The sequence below is a fragment of the Megalobrama amblycephala genome, linkage group LG14 (assembly GCF_018812025.1).
Source record: "Megalobrama amblycephala isolate DHTTF-2021 linkage group LG14, ASM1881202v1, whole genome shotgun sequence".
NCBI lineage: Eukaryota > Metazoa > Chordata > Actinopteri > Cypriniformes > Xenocyprididae > Megalobrama > Megalobrama amblycephala.
In genome coordinates, this window is record NC_063057.1 from 10,696,942 (window position 1) to 10,721,498 (window position 24,557).

Here is a 24,557-nt window from a genome sequence, read left to right on the forward strand (position 1 = left end):
GTACTGAGTATCAAAGATATTAGCAACTTTACTCAGGTACTGTTAAAATCAGATACTTTAAGACTTTTACTCAAGTCGTATTGGAGATGGTTACTTGTAACTTGTAGTGGAGTCATTTTCGATGTAAGGTATCTATACTTTTACTCAAGTATGGTTTTCAGGTATTCTTTACACCTCTGATACTAAGCACACTCATACTGTATAGAATATATAGTTATAATACCTACGCAAGAAAGTATGCGATTTTGGACGCATTCCCTAGCTTTTCGTAAATTGTTTGGGTGAATGAACGAATTTCATGACTCACTCATAAACGCTAACAGTCGTCACCTACTGGCGTAACAATGTAAACTACAGAAACTGTCACTTTAGTCATTGTTAGTAAGTTTTCAACAGAGGAAATCAGTTACAAAGCATATTATATATCCATATAGTCTAATAGATATGCCTCTTGTATTTTACAACAAAAAACTGTTTTAGCTTAGCTTTATTGTTATTCTTTATAGAAAATAGAGAAACATAAGTCAATGGAAAACAATCTAATACTTAGTAGGCTAGATATATTTAACTTTATGTATTTGGTATTTTTGTGAACGTATTTAAAGGATTAGTTCACTTTCAAATTAAAATTTGTTGATAATTTACTCACCCCCATGTCATCCAAGATGTCAATGTCCTTGTTTCTTCAGTCGAAAAGAAATTAAGATTTTTGATGAAAATATTCCAGGATATTTCTCCATATGGTGGACTTCAATGGCCTCCAAACGGTTGAAGGTCAAAATTAAAGTTTCAGTGCAGCTTCAAAGTTCTACACAATCCCAGACGAGAAATAAGGGTCTTATCTAGAGAAACCATCGCTCATTTTCTAAAAAAAAATATATATATATATATATATATAAAAATTATAAATGTTTTAACCATAAATGCTCATCTTGAACTAGCTCTCTTCTTGGTCAAAGTTTGAACTAATTTTTATATACTTGCACTAGCATATTATATATGACAATTTAGTTTTGACCTGAGGAGGGCAGTAATACACTTAGCAGTGTCTAGACTGCCGAAATTCTAATAGAGAAGAAGAAGAGAGCTAGTTCAAGATGAGCATTTATGGTTAAAATGTATAAAAACATATATATATATATATATATATATATATATATATATATATATATATATATATATATATATATATATATATATATTAGAAACTGAGCTATGGTTTCTCTAGATAAGACCCTTATTCCTCATCTGGGATCGTGTAGAACACTTTGAAGCTGCACTGAAACTAATTTTGACCTTTGGGGTCCATTAAATGGGGTCCTAGAATGTTTTCATCAAAAACCTTCATTTCTTTTCGACTGAAGTAAGAAAGACATGAACATCTTGGATGACATGAAGGTGAGTAAATATCAGGAAATTTTTATTTGAAAGTGAACTAATCCTTTCGAGTCACGGGGGTGAATCAAGTCCCCACAACTATTATGCAGGTGAGTGGCAGCCAACGTACTGGTAATCATAAGGGGCGGTGTAGTCACTCTCGTTGATTGACAACACAGTCCACCAATCGCATCTCGGAACGCGCAAACTCGCTCGCCCTGCCCACTTCAGCCACACCCTCTGTGGGTGACGTGACAGCGCACTTCTTTCATTTCCAGCTTTGCAAGATCTCCATTTTCTTCGCGCCGACGCATAGGAAAAGGGGATTAAAGACGAGGAAAAATGAATGAAGAATACGACGTTATCGTGTTGGGAACCGGGCTGACGGTATCAGAATATTATCTAATCCAAATACGCTCGCTTACTTGATGTAAAAATATGCAGAAAAGGCACAATCAGAGGCTGTTTCGATCTCGCTAGGCGGTGCTCTCAATGTACCGCTCACTTCAGAAGGCTAATTACTAACATGCTAAAATTAGCATTTTGCTAATCAGCTGCCAGTCTATTCCTTATATGCTAATTAGCTACGCTGCTAACTAATGCTAGCCTCAAGCTAATCGGCATTCATTATAACTGTACGGGATATGCTTATCTGCTTCTATGCTAACCTTAGCATGAGCCCATTGGCGCTCAGAGCTGCGGCTAACACTGCCTCACAGGCCTCGGTTACAAATTTGACGGTGGTTTGTGACTACACAAGTGTATTTCTTATCGCTTTTCGTGTCATTTTATATCACGCTAATGACGCACAAAGAATCTTCTTGTGTTTTGTTATTTTAGTGTGATATTTGAGATCAGATAGTGCGCTTGAATTGAGGCTTTCGTATTTTGACAGTGCCAACAAGACAGCTTGCGCTCTGTGTCTAAGTTAGCTAATAAATGATCACTAATTACTCATGCAAAGTGATTTTGTTATTCTTTAAGCTAGTAGACAACTGTTTTCATGCAGTATTTTGTAAAACGTAGTTTATAATGTTCCCAATGGCTTCCTCAATGTTGAGGTGTTATTTTTACAAGAGGTTGACTTCATAGTTATTTTAAGGGTGGAGGGTTATTTCATATTTTCCTTCAAAATGAAATGACAGAACCGATTTTAGGATTACTTATTGCGTCAATATAGGTCAGTAAACAACCACACCCTCAAGGCAAACGAAAACCCTCATTGCATATTCCATTTAAATGCTTTCATTCGGCCAGGAAGTTATTTTATGCTTCTAATACAGACGATATGATGCATCCATATGATAAAACACATGCTCTGGGCTCTTAGCTGCAAAATTACACTATTCATAATATACATTATTGTAATTATTTACCTAGAGATTATGAATCAGGAAAAACCCCATTATGAAAATGATTCCTAGCTTCTACTGTACTGTGCTTTTGGGTTATAGTCATTTGTTTGTTGGGACTGTCCCTGAATACTTTGTTTCCTTGTGGTTTAAGCAGGATTAAGTAAACAGTTTTGTTTATTTCTCCTCTTAAAGTCACCATGAAATCAAAATGGACAATTCAATTTTTTTTTATTAATATTGCAGTAATGATTTATCTACGCACATCTTTTTTTAATTATTCATGTTCACTTGTAATCGTTAATTAAAATAACGTTTCCTCACTCTCACAGAGACATCTCTTTTCTAATGTGTTTTCGGTGTGAAGGTGGGACAATCTGTCACTCACATGAGATCATGGCAAAAGCCAACCACAAACATCCAATCAATTCTCTATGAACAAAATCAAGTCCCGCCCTACTTTTTTATTTCTTGTTCGATAAGCTGTTTCACTTGACTATACATCACAATAGGCCAAAAATAGGCATCTTCTGTTTCATGCTGACTTAAATGTCAGCCTAAAACATACATAAACTCTCAGTTCATTTGTAGTCTAATAAAGTTTGTATTGATTTTGAATAGTGATCCATACTAATCCTGTCGGACTCAAGTGTGCACAAAAACCGAATGATTGATTGTGGATATCGAATATGCACATTTTATTGGTTTGGATTAGTGTAATGACTTTAAAGTGGTTCCCCTAAAACGGGAAGTATGGGAAGTGAACAGAGGACGTTTTTGTGCAGAGGTGCTTTAGGCTATCGGTAGAGAAACAGAAAGGCGTTGGTTTGCTTTGTAGAGGAACTGATACTGACATCTTATGTTTAGTTCCGCAAATTGGACAAAAATGGTAAGCTGAGGGTGGCATGTAAGAGAGAAATAAGCAACAGTATATATTTTATAAGGAATTCCTCACAGTTCCTGAGGCCACGGTCCATCTGAGCATAGTACAGCTCTGGTATTACATGGCTTATTGCATAATCCATTTAGCCTGAGCAGGCCGGTGTAGGGGCTGGAAGTTAGGAACGTTGATGCTTAAACTACTCAGAGTTTTAACAGAACAAATGTCACGAGGGTCTTGTTGATTTTATCACATGCAGTAATACGAATTCTTATACTGGCATCTTATTGCAGTAGTAAATTTATAGTAAAGCACTTGTTACTTTGTCACCATCTTTGCACTGTTATCTTTTCGTTACTGGCAGCTGGACTGTCTCATATTGTGTATATGCCTCTTTCTCCGCATAATCAATGTGATGAATCATCTACAGTGGATTGACAGGCAAAAGCGGCAAACAAAAGGGACATCAAATGCTGGATGATTGAGTTTGTTGTTGCAGGGATAGTGGGAGAAGTGTTTCACTAGAGCGTGATGATTTCTGTAATGATAATACGCAGACAGAATCATCTAAAGCCAGAGCGCTGAATCCTAGCAGGTGTTTTAACACCATGAAAGAGGGATACAAATGTTATGAGCGTTTCTTAGGGCCTTTCATGTGACTGCAGCCTGATTGTTTAGCAAGGAGAAGCAGGTGGTGTTCACTCGTGCGGCTGTACCGTACACTTTACAGTGGATGTTAACGTTTAACCCTTATTGCTGCTAAAAAGATCCCTGGATTTTGTACTGAGTCATTTTGTTTCAATATTTTCCTTTTTAATTGAACTCCTCCTTTGAGCTGAGAGCAGTTGAGTCATGGACATTTGAGGTGAGGACATTGATTTTGTGGGCATGAGAAGCTGCCTTTTGCGTAAAACAGCATTTTTGTTACCCTCCAAGACCAAAAAAAGCTGAAAAGCAAGTCTTTTTAACAACCACCTTGACGTGCACTGACCGGGTGATAGTGTTGTCAAAAATATCGATATTTCGACAAGTATCGATACTGAAATATCTGAAATGGTTCCAATACTACTTTTCTGTCTTTGAATATTGCTTGTATTAGGGGTGAAACGGTTCTTGGTAAAAAATCGAACCGTATCGTTATACCGCGGTTCATCTCATATCTGACGACGCATAACGCATCTATAATATGGTTTGTAGAAAATAAATAAAGTAGACAGAATTAGGCTAATGTATGTTTCTGTCGATGGATACGCATTCTGGCTTCCCCTAAAGTGCCGTATGCTCTATATGACCAGGTGAGACCTGAACAGCACACGTTGCTCATTTCCAGGATTTTGCCTTGCCAATTTAAACATTCGAGTGCAAGCCGCGAAAGAGAACTTACGCGCGCACTGTGAAAAGATTTGTGCACTCATCCTTCAAGTCTTGTGTTTGAATGGACAAATTCACACAAAATTATGTCAACACAGCCCTATCTTGGCAAGTATCCGTCTTGGCAAGCATAGTCGGTTATGTCTTAAGTGAACTTATACACTCAAGAAAGTACGCTTGTGTTCAGTATCAATGTACTACTGATCTGTGTATTATGTCTTAAAGAGACAGCAGCCCTTGCATTCCTGTTGTCTGAATGTGTTTTTAATGTTAATCAAACAACAAAAGACAAGGAAATCACTCATTGCTCATGACTGAATAGTAACTTAATTAATAATGATTGATCTTAATTTATACATTGAAGATTACATGCAATGTTGTTTTACATATTATTAGCTACTTTATTCAAATATAGCCCAAAACCGTGATACAAACCGAACTGTGAGTAATCTGAACCGTTGCACCCCTAGCTTGTATTACGCATAATTTTGTTCAATCCTGCAGACCTTGTGCCCACATCAAAAGCCCCCGAACCACTGATCTATAGTATATAAGTGGCGCTCTCGTAAAGCTGCCTCTCAAACAGCTTGCGAGTACCAAATTGACTTCTTTTTCGTGGCTTGTTGCGCTTAAATGGTCAAATGCATACACAATTATGTCAAAATGCCAGAGTATTCAGGTAAATACGGTAAGCTTTGTAACGTAAATAGTTGAGAGAAAACGCATGTTGTGTAGTTCTTAAAGTGACAGCAGCCTAATAAACCTGCTGCCATCTGTCATGTTAATCAAAGAACAAAAGACTAAGAGAAAATCTCTCGCTGCTCTTGACTGAATAACTTTTATAACTTTAATTATAAGCATTAATCTGAATAAAATTTTTACAGTGAAGACTACCCAATGTTATTTTACATTTGATTACTTTAATTTCTGTAGTATTTCTTCTTACCTGAATACTACTGTTAGACCCACCCAAACAACTTAAAGGTCCCGTCCTTCGTGATCCCATGTTTCAAACTTTAGTTAGTGTGTAATGTTGTTGTTAGAGTATAAATAAAATCTGTAAAATTTTAAAGCTCGAAGTTCAATGCCAAGCGAGATATTTTATTTAACAGAAGTCGCCTACATCGATCGGCCAGTTTGGACTACACCCCTCTACTTCCTTCTTTAATGACGTCACTAAAACAGTTTTTTGACTAACCTCCACCCACAGGAATACACAAGAGTTGCGTTTGTAGAGTGTGTTTGTCGCCATGTCGTCGAAACGCTGTTATTTTCATCCCGCAGTCCAATCACCGGGTCTGATTCCGGCTCAAATTGATAGGGTAAAATTAAAGACATGTTTACAATAACACTGAGCGCGTGCATCTCCACGTTATGGTAAGAGGCGTGACCTTTCCGGGCAAGATGCGCTAAACTGCTGTCGAATCTCAACACAGGAACCGCTGGCACAATCAGAACTCGTTACGTATTTCTGAAGGAGGGACTTCATAGAACAAGGAAGTCATCAGCCCGTTTTTATGACAGTGGAAACAGCGGTATACAGATAAGTAAATTATGGGAAAAATACTGTGTTTTTTTACAAGCGAAACATGAACACATGTTATATTGCACACTATAAACACAATCAAAGCTTCAAAAAAAAAACGGGACCTTTAAAGCCTCTTTTTGTGAATTTAGTTTAACATTTCAAATAAATCCTCCCTGTTCTGCATGTAAGCAATTGCGACAAAATGACCCAAATTATCAAAAAATTATGAGATAACAAATGATCTGAATCCCCGTGGTATCGAAAATGGTATGAATTATTGATATTTTTAAGGTATTGTATCAAAGTTGGAAATTCCAGTATCGTCACAACACTACTGGGTGAAATCTGAAGACATATTTGTTAGTGAGGGTTTGTTGGGCATACATTTTCCATCATAAAGTAAGGGTTTTGTGAATTAAAAGTTATGTAAATGTAAATGTTTTCTGCTTCTAGTAGTGCTGTGAATTCAACTCCTATATTCAACTACTTTGATTAGCTGAAATGTAGGTCTTATTGTGTGTATCCCATCCTAACCTGTCGTAGCTTAGCAGCATGATGCAAAGCGGCTGTTGTCTTGTTTAGGTAATTGCTTGCATATTTGTAATGCTAAGGCCTTGGCTTGCCTCCACTCGCGTGGGTGTTGCTACTCTCATACATCATCAGGACATTTACAGTCAAATTATTTGTAGCTAGTAATGAAGAAAACTATATTGTTGCTTGCCGGATAATGAGTTACTGTTGTTAATCGTTTTGTCATTTGATGGCTCGTGTAAAGTCCACACCATCACATGATCTGTTGGTTCGCTGCCTCTAAATGTTTATGGCTTTTGAGGAAAAAAAAAATGTTTCAGCAATTCTTTAAACATCCATGTTTAACCATGTTCACGGTTGGCTTGAAAGGTTTTCACATAATTTTATTACCGGCTCAGTTCATTTCTACACTTCTGTGTAATTTATACTGCTGTAACTAGGTTAAGTTGTTTTTGCAACAGTGATTTACAGTAAATGTTGAGTAAAGCTGTCTGGAATTCTTATAAAGCTTACAGGACATTCCTCTGTTGTCCCCTTGACCTACTCCACACTGCCATTGAAAAGAAGTCAAAAATGTGCTAGGGCTTGTTTTAAAGTAATGTCTACTGCATGTCAACCTGCTTGGACTGGTTCTGTAAAATAAATAATGCAAGCTTTTTTTCAAAATAAAATATATTTTTATTTGATTTGAAGATGCAGCCTGTTTCAAAATCACTAGAATACTGCCATTCATTATATTATACAAAACATGACTACATTTTGAATGGCATGGGCTCATCGTGGTCACATGTCTGAGATATGTTGTACTGAAGCTGCATTCATGCGTTTCCTCTAGGAATGCATCCTGTCCGGGATCATGTCCGTGAAGGGGAAGAAGGTGCTGCACATGGACAGGAACTCATACTATGGAGGGGAGAGTGCCTCCATCACCCCTCTGGAGGATGTAAGTCGCCATTTGACCTCTGACCCCACAGCTCTTCTTTAAATCTCCACAGATGCTAACATTGTCTCTTGGTTTGATCATAGTTGTACAAGCGTTTCAGCCTTCCTGGCAGCCCTCCTGAGTCCATGGGAAAAGGCCGTGACTGGAACGTGGATCTCATTCCCAAGTTTCTAATGGCCAACGGTAAGAAGCAATGACATCCCACTCTACATTTACACTTCAATCATCACTTCTTGGAATCTGTAATCTCGGCCAAATACACAGCACGTTCTGGATCGCTCTGTGCCAGGCGCTGCTGGTTCCCTCGCACTTATCCTGTTGCTTAGCAGTTTTGTCACTCTTGAAATGCCTCAAGAATACAAAACATCAATGGTTAGAACAAAGTTAGCAATAGTGCTTTGATCAGTTTTTTCTACCGTTTGTGTCTTTTTCGCATTCATAGGTCAGCTGGTACGTATGCTGCTGATCACACAGGTGACGCGTTACCTAGACTTCAAAGTGATTGAGGGCAGCTTTGTCTACAAAAAGGGCAGCATCTACAAAGTGCCCTCCACCGAGACTGAAGCTCTGGCATCCAGTAAGTGACATTTATATGGTTCTGATAATCTAAAGTTAGGAACAAATAAGATTTAAGGCTCCATACTTTTCAAATGCAGCAGAGATTTTTCTTCTTCTTTTTTTTTTTTTTTTTTTTTTTTTCCCTTTTTGTTGGACTGCCGACAGGATCAGATTGAAACTGGTGATTTTAAGCCAGCGCTTGCCATTTTTGTATGCAATGTTCATCTGATGGTCAGTGAACAGGCTGTGGGCGGCCCATAATCCTGCCATCTGAGGCAGAGATAATAGCCAACTAGGCTAGAGTGTTTTATTGTCTGCACCAGGGATCGCATCATTGACTAAAACTATTAAAAAAAAATTCTGATTGAAATAATGCTGAAATAAAGTAAAATATAAATATTAGTTTAAAAACTTAAACTAAATGTAAATGTAAAATGGCACCTTGGCAACTATCTGATATGTATGGAAGTTTGTTTCTGTCATGGAATAACACACTTTAAATGATGATAATTGTGACTTTTTATCTCACAATTGACTTTTTTTTTTCTCTCAGAATTGCAAGATATAAATGTATCTAATGTATCTAAATGTATAATAATGAGGTGAAAAAAAATTAGATCACACAATTCTGAGAAAAAAAGTAAAAATTGCAAGATGTAAACTTACAATTACAAGAAAAAAAGTCAGAATTGTGAGAGAAAAAGTCAGTTACCTTTTTTATTCACTGGTGGAAACAAGCTTCCATAGAAATGTTTAGATTGAAGCACTAAAATTATTTTTCAGAATTCAATAACACTAAAACTGAAATAAAAAAAAAAAAAAAAGCTAAATGGTAATGTTTATAAAAAAGAATGACAAATACACAATTTACTAAAACTAAAAATATTAATTAAATAAAAAATGATCAAAATGTTAATAAAAAGTTTAATAGTATATAAATAATACTAAAACCACCCTGGCCTGAATGGATGACAAGGTCTGTTATTATAAGTGCAAGAGGAATTATAGTGAAGTGCAGATTTTGGGTGTCTCGCCCTACTACTCTTTTTATTAATTTTGTACCATGATGTAAGTGTGTCATTTAAAAAAATTCTGTAGTTCCTGTTTAATTTTTGCAAACTAAGTGGGAGATGCTAGCATGTTTTTTCCTAAGATGCATCCACCCAAACATAGTGTGTGCTGTCATGGAGCTGATGGGGAAAATTGTAATGTTTTAATAAAATCTTTAACGCTTAATTCTCTCAGGCCTCATGGGACTTTTTGAGAAAAGGCGATTCAGGAAGTTCCTCGTGTTCGTTGCCAACTTCGATGAAAACGACCCAAAGACCTTGGAGGGAGTGGACCCTAAAAAGACCACCATGCGAGATGTGTACAAAAAGTTCGACCTCGGACAGGATGTTGTCGACTTCACCGGCCACGCTCTCGCACTCTACCGCACAGATGAGTGAGTTGACGCCTCATCTTACTTTTTGACGAAAGTTCACTTAAAACACTGAGAGAACCTTGCAGGCTTGTTTGTCCCTTGAAGTTAAAGCTGTGGTGTTTTTTGCTTCCTACCCATCCAGCTACCTGGATCAGCCCTGCATAGAGACGATAAACAGGATTAAGTTGTACAGTGAGTCTTTGGCGAGGTATGGAAAGAGTCCATATCTGTACCCTCTCTATGGCCTGGGAGAGCTGCCCCAAGGCTTCGCCAGGTGAGTTTCCCCAGCTACTTCCTCTGCAATTCAGCGTTTCACGTCATTGTAAACATGTCTGTGTGTAGTCTGCTTAGATTGCAGTACTCTGTAAGTGCACTAGCAGTTTATTTTTGTCACTCACAGATTAAGTGCCATTTATGGAGGAACCTACATGCTGAACAAGCCCATTGAGGAAATTGTCGTAGAGAACGGAAAAGTGGTGGGCGTCAAATCCGAGGGAGAGGTGAGTGTGTTGCAATTTGTGTGGAATGGTGTGAAATCTGATTTATCTTTAAAATCATTATCCGACTTAATGTTGTTTATTCTTGACGGTCAGATCGCTCGCTGCAAGCAGCTGATTTGCGACCCCAGCTATGTCATGGACCGAGTCAACAAGGTGGGTCAGGTGATCCGGGTCATCTGCATCATGAGCCACCCCATCAAGAACACCAGCGATGCCAACTCCTGCCAGATCATCATCCCTCAGAACCAGGTCAACAGGAAGCATGGTTAGTCTGACAGGAAGCCACAGCACTAGTTTTATAGGCTCTTCTTTACAAGCAGATTCCAACATTTCAGTAGGCAATTTTTGATAGCAATTTTATTTCCACAATAAAAAGAAATATTTGTGAATGGTCTTTTAGTTTAAAAATTAATTGGCACAACTGTTCTCAACATTGATAATAAATGTTTCTTGCATATTAGAATGATTTCTGAAGGATCATGTGACACTGAAGATGCTTAAAATTCAGTTTTGCCATCACAGGACTAAATTACATTTTGAACTAATATATGAAATTGTAAAGTAACTTTAAATTGTAATAATATTACATAATATTACTGTTTTTACTGTGTTTCTGATCAAATGCAGTCTTGGTGAGCATAAATATTACTGACTTCAAACTTTGAAACTTTTTAAAATTCTTCTTGTTCTTTTAGATATCTATGTGTGCATGATCTCCTACGCACACAACGTGGCAGCCCAGGGTAAATACGTAGCCATCGTCAGCACCACTGTGGAGACCAACGACCCTGAGAAAGAGATCAAACCAGCCCTGGACCTTTTGGAACCAGTTGAGCAGAAGTGAGTTTGCTTGTGTCTGCATGCGCTCGCTGACATCTAAAACTTACTTTGATGTGAAAGCCGTCAGATAAAGAAAATAATTTTGCTGAATGTGATCTTTTTGCAGGTTTGTGAGCATTAGTGATCAGTATGCACCAACTGACGTGGGATCTGACAGCCAGGTAAGTGTTTACATTGTGCCCACTTGATATTTGAAGAGTGACTACCGTACTTTGAAGATACATTTGTATTTATCCGCACCCAGGTCTTCATCTCTCGCTCCTACGATGCCACGACCCACTTCGAGACAACCTGCGACGACATCAAAGACATCTACAAGCGGATGACGGGCACAGAGTTTGACTTTGCCGAAATGGAGCGCAAGAAGAATGACATCTTCGGAGACTGTGCTGACCAGTAAACTAGCTCCAGCTGCTCTTGAATATCAGATATTCAGACGATCATAATCTTAATGTTTAAAAAAAAAAAAAGAAAAGGAAAAAAATGGCAACCAAATTGGGCGAGCTGGCTATACATGTGTATGTTTTGCCCATAATGGAATTTCATGTAAACCGTTATACAAATTTAGCATTTTCGGGGGGGGGAGAAGGGGAGAAAGGTTCTGCCAGTCTGCTTTTTATAATCAGGAAACAAGATCCATTTTGCACTGATTGTTTATCAACGCCCTGTATTTAGATTCCATCATGTGATCTTTAACTCAACCTGCTTAGACATGGGATGTGAAAAGTCCAAAGATGCCAAATTATCAGATGTATTCAAGTGATATGAAGAAATGCATATTTTTAAAATGCATTGGTTTTGGCTGTAAAGAAGATAACCTTAAAACGGAGGGGGATCGGGTTTGCAAAATTGAGAATGGATCAGTTTAGAGTTTGAGCAGGTTTAACAGCACATTTTTATTTTCAAAAGAAACTATCTACTTCTAAGATAACTTCCAGGGATTATTCATTACTCTATTTTCCTACAAATTACAACTGGTGCTTAAATTAGTATCCTGAGTTGGCACTATTTCTCCAATTTCCTGTGTTTACAGATCGACGGGAAGTATCAAGCACACACAGTGTAGATAATCTTTTATGTAATCCGTGTCCAACCACACAGTATTCATTTCGCAATATGCTCATGTGATTTGACATAACTGACCCCCCTATTAGCTGTAAATCGTGCTACTTGTTGGAAGGCCCGGGGTTTTCTTTCAGCTTTGCCTTGCATCTCTTTTCTGATGGGTTATGCGTGATTCTAAGGCCACTACATGCAGGTTATCACACATCAGCGGGAAAAGCTGCTTAACTGTAAGTCTTGAATCTGCTTGTCTAGTGTGTGTTAGGGAGCTCTCCTTCTTCCTCACTTCAGAGCAGAGAGAGGAGCAGGGTCTGCTGAGTTCTTCTCAACGGCTCTGATGTGTTAGCAAGGACCAAAATGTCTATGGCAGTATTGACATGACCGGGGCCCTGTGCAAAATGTCACCAATGTTTTAAAAAACAAATGCTCAACGGATGGGGCTCAAATGATTTCTGTACTGCGAAGTAAAAATGTTAACTTGTGGAAAACTGGCTGTGTGTTTTTATTGGGTTGTTTTTTTTTTTTACATAAATCATCATGCTACAAAAGACCTAATATCACTCAAATCCATTTATATTCATTAACTTTTAATAGTTTTATTATAAAAATATCAAATATTAACTGTAATCCATATTTTAAAAGCTTAAGAATAATTATGTGAAAACAAAGGGGTTTTATGTGCCCCCATGTTCTTAATGCTAACATCACAAATACATTGCAGCAGGTTCATCTTTTATCGGTAATTAGAGTAAAAAAAAAAAAAAGTGTGCTATTGCGCACACACACACACACACACACACTAGTGCTTCTTTGATATAATTATGTTTTGACATTCAAAAGTTTATTAATAGTGATGGGAGTGAGGACAAACTCTGGCGGAACTACATCTCCCCGAACCCTTTGCCTGTTTGCCGTATTCAGTCCTAGTGTCGCAAACCATAACAAACCACACAGGCGGCTTCTCTAAATATAGAATGTTTACCTTGTCAGCATGTTGTTTGCGTGCTATATAAATAATATTTGTTGAATGTCAGGTAGGTTTATCAAGTTATGGAGGTTACCGCTGCCAGATCAACGTTTTATGGTGACATCGGTGAGTTGCTTATTTATTGTAATATATTGTATCTGATACATACCAGACTCTTGTCCTTGTAATTGCTTGTGTAATAGAGGGGGGAATTATATTTACAATAAGATCTATTGACACCTAAGGGAAAATACATGACAATAAAGTGCATTTTTAGGTCATTGGGCTGACCGTACGCTGGTACATGAGGCTGCGTCTCTGGGTCGAGCTTTGCAGTTAAAGCAGCTGATAGAAGCAGGAACATCAGTTAATATCGTAACTGTGGATAACTTCACACCTCTGCATGATGCTTGCATCCAAGCCCATCCAAACTGTGTTCAAATACTGCTGGAGGCAGGAGCTCAGGTGGGTTACGGCACCAGGTAATCAGCGAGAATCATAAATATAGCTATTTTTATTTAATTGTATTTATTTGCATTCTAAAAATGCTAAAAAGTTTTATTTTAGTCTTTTAGGGATACATATGTAGTAATTAAAATGTCACCAATGATTAAAAAAAATGCTCAATTGATGTGACGATGTACAGCAGGGTAAATGATTTTGGAGTAAAAAGAGGTTAGGGGAACGTTCTATTTACGTAAAGAAAACTTTCCTGGCTAACCAACAGAGAACGTTAGAATGTATGTTCTGAGAATGTTCCCAGAACGTTCTGAGAACCAAAAATTGTTAGCTTGGCAAATGATTTCCGTTCTGCGAAGTAAAAGGTTAATTTGTGGGAAATTAACTGGGTTTTTTTTTTTTTACCAAATGTGCTAGAAAACACCTAATATCACTCCAAAATGTATTTATATTCATTAACTTTTAGGCTGTGTTTTTTAATGAGATGTATTTTAATGAGCGCCTTTATCTGGGCATGCCCTTATTTGGAAAAACGATTCATGAACAATTCAAATAAAGCTAGCTTATTTATTTAAATTCTAAAATGCTAAAAGTTTTCTTTTAGTGTTAGGTATACATTTATAGTAATTAAAATGAACGTTATAAAATAATGAACGTCTGTATTCAGCCAAATAAAAGTGTGTGTGTGTGTGTGTGTGTGTGTGTGTGCAGGTGGATGTTCGCACCATCCATGGAAGTACTCCTCTCTGTCATGCCTGCGCTGCTGGCAGCATAGAAAGTGTCAAGCTGCTGGTGGATCACGGAGCGTCGGTCAACCCTTCCTTGACCGCCCTCACGGCTTCCCCCCTCCATGAGGCCTGTATACGAGGTGAGACAGCCAGGAGGAGCAATGCTTTGTGTTCAGACTTTTGTTTCATCATGATGGTTATGGAGAGTGCATCTCTTTGCAGGTAACCCAGACTGTGTGAAGCTTATGATAGCGAAGGGAGCTCTGCTGGAGGCCTTTGACATTTACTTTGGGACACCATTACATGCTGCCTGTGCTAAAGCTCACTTTGACTGTGCTCTACTGCTGCTTAATGCAGGTGAGGCACTTTTTCTTTATTGTTTTATTGTATTTTGCACTATTTTAGATCATTCTGCATGGTTATTTTTTCAAACTCTTAAAGGTGCAAAGGTGAATGCCACCAAGTTCCATGAGACGGCACTGCATCATGCGGCGAGAGCCGAGAGAGAGGACCTGGTGGAGCTGCTGGTGGAGTTCGGTGGAGATGTCAACATAAGCGATAACATGAATCACAAACCTAGAGACTACACAAAACCTGAATCTCCTGCTTATCTCTGTCTGCTGCACTATGAGAGTATGTTTCAATCTGCATAGGTGCTATATGACTTTTGTTATATCTTATTGTTAATCTGCTGCTGTTCTCCGTGTTTCGGCAGGTAACCCTCTGTCTCTGCAGCAGCTGTGCCGTATCGTCTTGAGGACTGTGTTGGGCACCAGAGCTCTGGAGCTGGTCCCCAAACTGGACATTTCACAGCGCATAATTGATTACCTCACTTATAAATCATGAATATGTTCCACGGAGACCCATTTTATTTAGAAACCTGTAATTGACTGTACTTGTAAAGTCTTAATAAGTTTGTAAGTTTGTAAGTTTGTGAGCTGAGTGACACATACAACTGCTGAGTGTATATCCTTTTAATTTGTGTAATAAATAAATATATACATATATATATATATATATATATATATATATATATATATATATATATAATCATACAATTGTGTAATTGTCTACATTGCCTTAAAATATTTTGCAAAGTAAATGTACTATTAATATAACTATTAATATTTATATTGCCCTGAAAGTGAAGCTATTTCTAAAAATGTCTGTCTATAAGCATTATTTATTGTTAAAATTCTTAAGTATTAAGTGTTAAGTGTTATCTGGTATGCTGTGTCCCTGGGTCTGTAAAAGTAAAAAAAAAAAAAAAATCATGTTCTAATGCAATGACATTCATATATTTGTGTCCAAATACTTTTGTGGGCCTCTGTATATTCATAATGAACTACAACTCCCAGCATTCACAGTAAAACGTCATAGCAAGTGCCAAAACAGAGCAGACCACGTGATGTACATACCGCATTTCTAAACACAGCTGCTTTAATTTGTTAGCTAGCGAATTGTGGTTAGTTTAAATTTTGCTGTCCACCAGTTTACTAAAGCAGAGATGGAAGTGGAAACAGCACGACCTTATTTTTTCGGTGACATCGGTAAGTCCACGAGGAAAGCGTGTTTGCCGCAATGTCCATACAGCGTGCAGTCCTGTTGACCGTCTGTTATTGTTATTAATGCCACGCAGCATTAAGCAATATATCATGTACATTAAGGAATGAATATATTGATTATTGAGCCATGTCACTACCTGTCATGTTTTTTTAACATGGTGTTCTCTCCATACCTGAATATATATTTATGTTTAATATTTAAGTTTTAACACATAAACTGAAATTAGTACCTTAACAATATATCATTGATCAATAGGCTATGAGAATAAGAATTTTGAGTGATTTGTGGTTTCATTTGAATCTATTAGGTTTCTGGGCAGAGAGAACAGAGGTTCATAAGGCTGCATATCAGGGTCAGGTGTCAGAGCTGCAGAGTTTGATTCAGAGTGGAGCTTCAGTGAATATTGTGGCTGTGGACTCCATCACTCCCCTCCACGAGGCAGCTGCACGCGGACAGACGCAGTGTGTGAGAATGCTGCTGGACGCAGGGGCTCAGGTACCATGCACACACATACAGTTCCTTAAAAGGCCTGGGACATACACAAGAGTTGACATCTGAAAACTGACATTGGCTTTAAAATGGTTCCCTCTGGGGTTGTGTTGCAGGTTGATGCAAGGAACGTGGATGGTAGCACTCCTCTATGTGAAGCTTGCTCTATTGGGGACTTTGAGTGTGTGAGGCTTCTTTTGGAGTATGGAGCAAAAGTCAACCCCACCCTTACCTCACGTACCACCTCCCCTCTACATGAGGCCTGCATGGGAGGTGTGGTAGCTTGATGTAAATTGTAGTATATTTAAAGTTTATTTTATTGTATTTTAAAGTGTATAGTTCTCAGACTATGAAAAACTATATTAGATTTATATTCGATTTTATTAACTTTTCTTATTACAGAATCTGTCAGGTAATTTTATAAATTTATAGAGTAATCAAATTTTTAAAAAATGATATTGTGTTTTATTGATCTTTTATAATTTCTGTAGTATTACAAAATGGGTGTAAGTGTATTTTAAACACTACTCGTCAAATATTTGGAATAATTAGTATTTTTAATGTATTTGAAAATCTCATATTAGAATGATTTCTGAAGGATCATGTGACACTGAAGAATAAATTACATTAAAAATATATTAAAATGAACAACAGTTGTTTTAAATGAGCAATATTTCAAAATATATCTGTTTTTACTATACTTTTGATAAAATAAATACAGCCTTGGTAAGCATTAGAGACTTAAAACATTAATTATTCCAAACTTAGTGTAAATTCATAGAGTAAGCATTATTTATTTTGATAATATAATATAATATATAATATTTCATTTTATATTATATTTATATACAGTACAGTCCAAAAGTTTGGAACCACTAAGATTTTTAATGTTTTTAAAAGAAGTTTCGTCTGCTCACCAAGGCTACATTTATTTAATTAAAAATACAGTAAAAAACAGTAATATTGTGAAATATTATTACAATTTAAAATAACTGTGTACTATTTAAATATATTTGACAAAGTAATTTATTCCTGTGATGCAAAGCTGAATTTTCAGCATCGTTACTCCAGTCTTCAGTGTCACATGATCCTTCAGAAATCATTCTAATATGCTGATTTGCTGCTCAAGAAACATTTATGATTATTTTCAATGTTGAAAACAGTTGTGTACTTTTTTTTTTTTCAGGATTCCTTGATGAATAGAAAGTTCAAAAGAACAGCATTTATCTGAAATACAAAGCTTCTGTAGCATTATACACTACCGTTCAAAAGTTTGGGGTCAGTAAGAATTTTTATTTTTATTTTTTTGAAAAGAAATTAAAGAAATGAATACTTTTATTCAGCAAGGATGCATTAAATCAATCAAAAGTGGCATTCTATTTTCAAATAGAAAACAGTTATTTTAAATTGTAATAATATTTCACAATATTACTGTTTTTACTGTATTTTTAATTAAATAAATGTAGCCTTGGTGAGCAGACGAAACTTCTTTTAAAAACATTAAAAATCTTAGTGGTTCCAAACTTTTGGACTGTACTGTATATATATATTATATATATTTTATTGAACTTTTACTATTTCTGTAGTATCAAAGGATCAGTAAGATAATTTTATACATTTACAGAGTAAGAATTATTTTGATAAACTAAACTTTCTGAGTGAAATAATTGTTTATCCGTCATATAATGTAACAATATTTTGTATTTTGCAGGTAATGCAGATTGTGTGAGGTTAGTTATTGCTAAAGGAGCCAGTCTGGAGGCTTATGACCTGTACTACGGTACTCCTCTACATGTGGCGTGTGCCAACAGACACCTGGAGTGTGTCAAGGTGCTACTGAACGCAGGTAAAACCCTATCCCATGAGCTGTGAGATGAAGTACTCTGTCAGCTGTGCAAACATTGGAGAATGTGCTACTGTAGAAGGTAGTTTAAATCTGAAATCACCAAAGTGAAGTTTTTCATGGTGATGCAGTGTGTTGAAGTCTTTTATATAAAGTCAAAAGAGCAGTCCTGTGTGATATGCCTGTGTGCAGGTGTGCGAGTGAATGCCGCAAGGCTACACGAGACGCCTCTGCATCACGCTGCCAAGTCCAACAGTGTGGACATGATTGAGCTGCTGGTGGAGTTCGGAGCCAACATTTACGCCAGAGACAAATACGATAGGAAGCCAGTCGACTACACAAGGCCAGATACGCCCTCAGCGCGCTGCCTTCAGCTATATGAGAGTGAGTTCAAATCAAAACAGCCTTGTGAGGGAATTCAATTACACTTAATCTAAAATGTAAAAAAATAATATCCTGCAATGTTTCGGCCACTTATCAAAAAAAAAAAAAGTAATGAAAAAAATTACATTTAAAAAAAAAAGTGTCCAGCAGATGGTGCTCATGGCTTACTATAAAAGCTGTTGTAGCAAAAGCTGTGGTGCTTTGTGTTGCATGAGGAATCATTTCAAAGTTTTTTAGTTTGGTATGTTCTCTATGCTTTCAGTGATATTTAAAATGTTCCTTAAAATGAAATATGTTAATGTTAATTGTTACAGGGGTATGCTGGCGCTGGTTGTATTTTACAGTGCACGCAGCAGTGATTCACTGCCAGGTCTGCTGCCTAGCTGCAGGATGTTTTGGGTGTGAGGTTGTAAATAATTACATGAAGTTTATAATTATGAGATGAAGGATTCTGGTGTTGGCCTGGAATCCTTCATTAGTCTCATCTGCAAGGGATATTCGCAACCCCATCCATACACAACATGCCAGTGCCCCTCTTAAGAATGTAAACCACATTAATGAGAAACCGTGGCCTAGGAGCTTATAAATATTTTCCTGGCCATTCAGAGGCTAAAAAAAAAAAAGAATTTGAGAATGCAAACAATCAGATTTTGTGTTTTAAATGATATGACAGGAGGTCCTGATCTTGAATGCTTATATTTTACATTTTATCAAGCATGGTTTTATCTTCTGGAACGCTCTCTTTTATCTGTCCTTTTTTATTTGGTTTCTATGGAAGGCAGTGTCAACATACAGAGGATGTTATATGTTAGTTAAAGGGTGGCCACCCAAAGCTATATTCACCCAAAAAGGATCTGTCATCATTTACTCACTCTCATTTTGTTCAAAACCTTCTTCATGTGTAAATGCATTGCATTGAAATTATATTATTTTACGTTTTTAATGCTGCATTATATTGTGTGTTTTTGCAGGTAACCCTCTTTCTCTGCAGCAGCTGAGCCGGATCACCCTGAGGACCGTCCTGGGCACCAAAGCTGTGGACGTGGTGACCAAACTGGATATTCCCAACCGTATTATCAGTTATCTCTTGTACCAATGAACTCCGTCCAAGGGCTTTTTACCTCAAATGCACAAAAACTTGAAACACTGAGATCTCTCCAACAACTTTATCAGTTATATCCGCACTGTAGAGCAATAAAGGTGAAGTGTGTAATTTTTCAGTCTTAAAGACACCATGGAATCAAAAGTAACAATTCTTGCTTTGTTTATTGATATTGCAATATTTATTATAAATCATTTATCTGTGCACATCATTTGTTTTCAATGCATGTGCCCTCGTAATCTTTAATCAAAATAACTCCCCCTCCCCTGATGTTTTTTGGCGTGAGGGCGGGCCAACCTGTCACTCACATGAGATCGATCAATAACAAACCACAACCATCCATCGATCCAATCATTTCCTGATGGACAATATCAAGTCCCGCCCTACTTTTTTCTTGTTCGAGAAGCCGTTTCACTGAGATATACGTCACATTAGGGAAGAAAACACTATCGCAACTTCAACTTTAAAAATGTATCCTAATCATTATTCTTACAATTTTGTACGATGCAACTATTGGCACAGAAATTACACACTTCACCCTGTATAAGAATAGTTCACTTTAAAAATGAAAATTCTGTCATTAATTTTCATTTTTGGGTGGACAGTTCTTTTAATTAACAGAAGCACAGCAGATTACAGTAAACAGGGAGAATTTCATTTTAGCACTTCTCAACAGAACACTCTGACTGTAAAATATGTTGTCTTATTGTGTGAGAGGTGAATTTAGGACTGATGTAAACCATTAAATGCATGCTAGTTATTGCCAGAGACAAAGAGAGGGAGACAGAGACACAGAAAAAGAGGAAACACTTAATCTGGCAGCTGTCTACATTCAGGAACTCCTCTGACTGCTAAATGAAGTCCAGGCAAACAGCAGCACATTAGTCGCTATGCACAGGCACAACACACATTGCTGGATATGAGCATGTGAATATCCTCATGCTCTCATTAGAGATTCATTATAGGGGATCACAGCGGCTTAAACAAAGTGTTATTGCACAGGCCTGGGGGAAGCATGGGCATTCATATCATGACATGAGCAGCTTGAGTTATACTACCGTTCTGCCACATTCGTTGTCAGTGTTCTGCTGTAGTGACGCCACAAGTGGCACTTGACAAAAAACAGGTTACGACTTGTTGGACTTTAGTACTGTTGTATTAGTACACCGGTCATAATATTTCATAATTCCTCTAAAGGATTTGCTATAATCCGTATATATGTTTCCCATTCTTAATTACTGTTCTTACAGATCAGATTTTGTCTTAAAGGTCCCGTTCTTCATGATCCCATGTTTCAAACTTTAGTTAGTGTGTAATGTTGTTGTTAGAGTATAAATAAAATCTGTACAATTTTAAAGCTCAAAGTTCAATGCCAAGCGAGATATTTTATTTAACAGAAGTCGCCTACATCGAACGGCCAGTTTGGACTACATCCCTCTACTTCCTTCTTTAATGACGTCACTAAAACAGTTTTTTGACTAACCTCCGCCCACAGGAATACACAAGAGTTGCGTTTGTAGAGTGTGTTTGTCGCCATGTCGTCGAAACGCTGTTATTTTCATCCCGCAGTCCAATCACCGGGTCTGATTCCGGCTCAAATTGATAGGGTAAAATTAAAGACATGTTTACAATAACACTGAGCGCGTGCATCTCCACGTTATGGTAAGAGGCGTGACCTTTCCGGGCAAGGAGCGCTAAACTGCTGTCGAATCTCAACACAGGAACCGCTGGCACAATCAGAACTCGTTACGTATTTCTGAAGGAGGGACTTCATAGAACAAGGAAGTCATCAGCCCGTTTTTATGACAGTGGAAACAGCGGTATACAGATAAGTAAATTATGTGAAAAATACTGTGTTTTTTTACACGCGAAACATGAACATATGTTATATTGCACACTATAAACACAATCAAAGCTTCAAAAAAACACGAAAAACGGGACCTTTAAGTGAGGAAAAGATAATAAAGACTATTGATTTAATCTATCAGGATTTGATTGGATCATGAAATGTAAAAATATATATATATTTTTTTTATTAATATTTTTCCTGAATTTGGACACCTCACCAAAAAATTAGGTTATTTCAGAGGTAAACAAAGTAATATTTTCATAAAAGATTATGATAACAAACTTGCACTTATGAATTGCATAAGTGCAGTTAAACTACTACATGTTCAAAAGTTTGGGATCTGTAATGTTTTTGTTGAAAGAAATAATACTTAAATTCTGCAAGGATTACATTGAACATTAAAGACATGTATAATGTTACAAATGATTACTATTTCAAACAAATGCTGTTCTTTTGAACTTTCTATTCATCACAGAATCCTGAAAAAAATGCATCATGGTTTCTTAAAAAATATTAGAGTACATTTACACAACAATGACGTTCTAAAAACGTAAATGTTTTTCCTTTGCATGTTTTGTATACCGTGAAAACAACTACAGATGCTGTATTATGCTGCCAGGCCAGTAGTTGGCGATGTCACTTTGTAAAGAAACACTACGCACCGCATGACGCCACTGTTTTCACCAATTTCCATTTTTACGGAGGGAGTTTACACGACACCATTTTAAACTATAAACTGAAAACTTTTTATACGTTTTGGTCGTTCATTTACACGACAACAGCGTTTTGGTGGCCTGAAAACACAAACTTTTGAAAAATATGCTATTGTCTCCGTGTAAACTACAAAAACGTGAATTTGTGTATATGGTGTCGTCATGTGTATTATGTGTTCAGTCTATGACCCCGTTTACACGTACATTGTTATTTTGAAAAACTGAGACATTTCCCTTCGTTTGCGCCCTTCGTTTACACGCAAACGGAGAATTTGCCTCTGAAAACGAGTCTTTCTAAAAACTCCAGCCAGAGTGGAGATTTTGAAAATCTTCGTTTGTATGTAAACTGAGACAAACGGGTGTTTAGGCAGCCAACTTCACAGTATGCGCCAGAGCTGGCACCTACGTCAAAGTGCGACCTGTTTACATGTGATCATGGAAGCGTTCAGAATAGAGTGCCCCAGGGATGACGCGTTTTTGTAGGCCAACCCGGAAGTTAGCGGCGCACGGGTTCCCTCGACTGAAAGCCTATTCATTTTTCCCATAGACTTTTGGAAAATCGCAGAAATTAGGCTCTGTGATTAACAAAGGGTTATGACACTTACACGTTTTGTCTATCAAGATAATCTTTACAAGTTAACACAACATTTATAGATTTTGAAGCCCAAATAAAGTCGTCAGATATAAAAGGCTAACAGTAGGCTATAAACGGACTACAGCACACCATGGTCGCGGATCAACGTCGTCACCACCAAGCGTCCTCAAACTTTATTTAGAAAACGACTTTATTTAAAAACATGCTTGCTGATTATGATCTGCGCTGTGTATGAATACTTATCCACTTTTTCATGAGAAATGCTGTCCAAATGTCCTGTTTGTTATGATGACGTCTAAAGTCCCCGCCAAAGGAAGTAGTCCCTTTTAGCAATTTGTTAGCAACCGCCGATTTTAAGACACAGTAAAAGTTTAAAAAAATCACAAGTGGGTTATAACTGGTGTGTTTTATGTCATAGATCAAAACGTGAAAGTATTTAGAGGCTTTGTTAACCACAGACCTTATTTCGGGCGATTTAGCAAAAACCCATTCAAAAAACCCATAGACTTTACGGCGTTGGAACCGGAAGTCCTAAAATGCTAACTCGCTTCCGGGTTTTGCCTACAAAAACGCGTCATCCCTGGGGCACTCTATAGCAGCCGCATTTATGTTGGTGCAAACTGTTCTCGTGTGTTTGCATTTGCAAATACAGCTGCTCCGTTATGTCGAGGAGCAGAGACGAATGAGTGCTTGGAGGTCAGCAATTTTGCAACAACTTCTCCCTCCAACACGAAGAACCATAGACTGTAAAAAAAAAAAAAAAAAAAAAAAACAGTAAAAAGAACCAGTCCGCGTGATTCGTTGCTATTTTCGGCATTCTGATTGGCTTACATGGGCTTGAGCTCCTCGTTACACCGCCACCTACAGGTTTGGCATGCTCTTGACGGCATATATACACGGGTATGTGTAAATGAACACTTTTCTGAAAACTGACATGTGTGCACAATGTTATTTTTGAAACCGGAGAGGTTGAAATGTCCGTTTATGAAAATAGCCGCCCACGTGTAAACGTAGCCTATAGGCGCGTAGTGTCTCTTTACAAAGCGACATCGCCAACTACTGGCCAAACTACTAAAAACATTCAATCTTACTGACCCAAACTTGGACAGTAGTGCGTGCATATAAAATACACATGAAAGTAAGTAGGGTCAGGCCTGATTTCATGTTGTCACTATGAGAGAGAGAAAACTGTTATACAGTTTCAATTTATCATTACAAAATGGTTTTATTTTAAGCCAAGTGATTCAGTGATTTGTTTCATTCATTTCTCATTCAACTGTTCCTTCCCTTAATTAATTTAAAGTATGTCAGGATTAGCTTTGTGAGTTTGACCCACAGTTCTTAAAGTTCTCTTTATCCATTTGATCCCTTCACATCCCGCCTTCCTCCTCCGGCCGCCTCTTATAAAGTACAGAATGTTCTATAAATAGCAGCCAGACCAGAAATAGAACAAGATCCAAGTACTTGTGCTCTTCTCCCTGAACTGGAGAAATGAGT

At 37.4% G+C, this 24,557-nt stretch overlaps 3 protein-coding genes across 4 annotated transcripts; all 3 read left to right on the plus strand.

Annotated features, from left to right (window-relative positions):
* The first annotated feature begins 1,607 nt into the window (after positions 1 to 1,607).
* On the plus strand, positions 1,608 to 12,853 carry gdi2 (GDP dissociation inhibitor 2). The gene is made up of 11 exons (XM_048154959.1): positions 1,608 to 1,764; positions 7,875 to 7,982; positions 8,066 to 8,165; positions 8,425 to 8,559; positions 9,786 to 9,984; positions 10,106 to 10,237; positions 10,364 to 10,463; positions 10,557 to 10,728; positions 11,159 to 11,303; positions 11,410 to 11,464; positions 11,548 to 12,853. Exons 1-11 carry the CDS (start codon positions 1,720 to 1,722, stop codon positions 11,701 to 11,703), a joined length of 1,347 nt encoding a protein of 448 aa, XP_048010916.1. The 5' UTR covers positions 1,608 to 1,719; the 3' UTR covers positions 11,704 to 12,853.
* A 138-nt stretch (positions 12,854 to 12,991) lies between these two features.
* Positions 12,992 to 15,508, plus strand: asb13a.1 (ankyrin repeat and SOCS box containing 13a, tandem duplicate 1). Of its 2 annotated transcripts, XM_048154961.1 has the most exons (6): positions 12,992 to 13,458; positions 13,610 to 13,797; positions 14,503 to 14,659; positions 14,742 to 14,876; positions 14,961 to 15,152; positions 15,235 to 15,508. In XM_048154961.1, exons 1-6 carry the CDS (start codon positions 13,416 to 13,418, stop codon positions 15,363 to 15,365), a joined length of 846 nt encoding a protein of 281 aa, XP_048010918.1. In that variant the 5' UTR covers positions 12,992 to 13,415; the 3' UTR covers positions 15,366 to 15,508. The 2 variants fall into 2 exon arrangements, with proteins under 2 accessions (XP_048010918.1, XP_048010917.1); XM_048154960.1 differs by having other exon boundaries at positions 14,742 to 15,152.
* Positions 15,509 to 15,662: 154 nt separating this feature from the next.
* On the plus strand, positions 15,663 to 20,031 carry asb13a.2 (ankyrin repeat and SOCS box containing 13a, tandem duplicate 2). Its single transcript, XM_048154962.1, has 6 exons — positions 15,663 to 16,069; positions 16,393 to 16,580; positions 16,691 to 16,847; positions 18,286 to 18,420; positions 18,610 to 18,801; positions 19,773 to 20,031. Exons 1-6 carry the CDS (start codon positions 16,027 to 16,029, stop codon positions 19,898 to 19,900), a joined length of 843 nt encoding a protein of 280 aa, XP_048010919.1. The 5' UTR covers positions 15,663 to 16,026; the 3' UTR covers positions 19,901 to 20,031.
* The last annotated feature ends 4,526 nt before the right edge of the window (positions 20,032 to 24,557 follow it).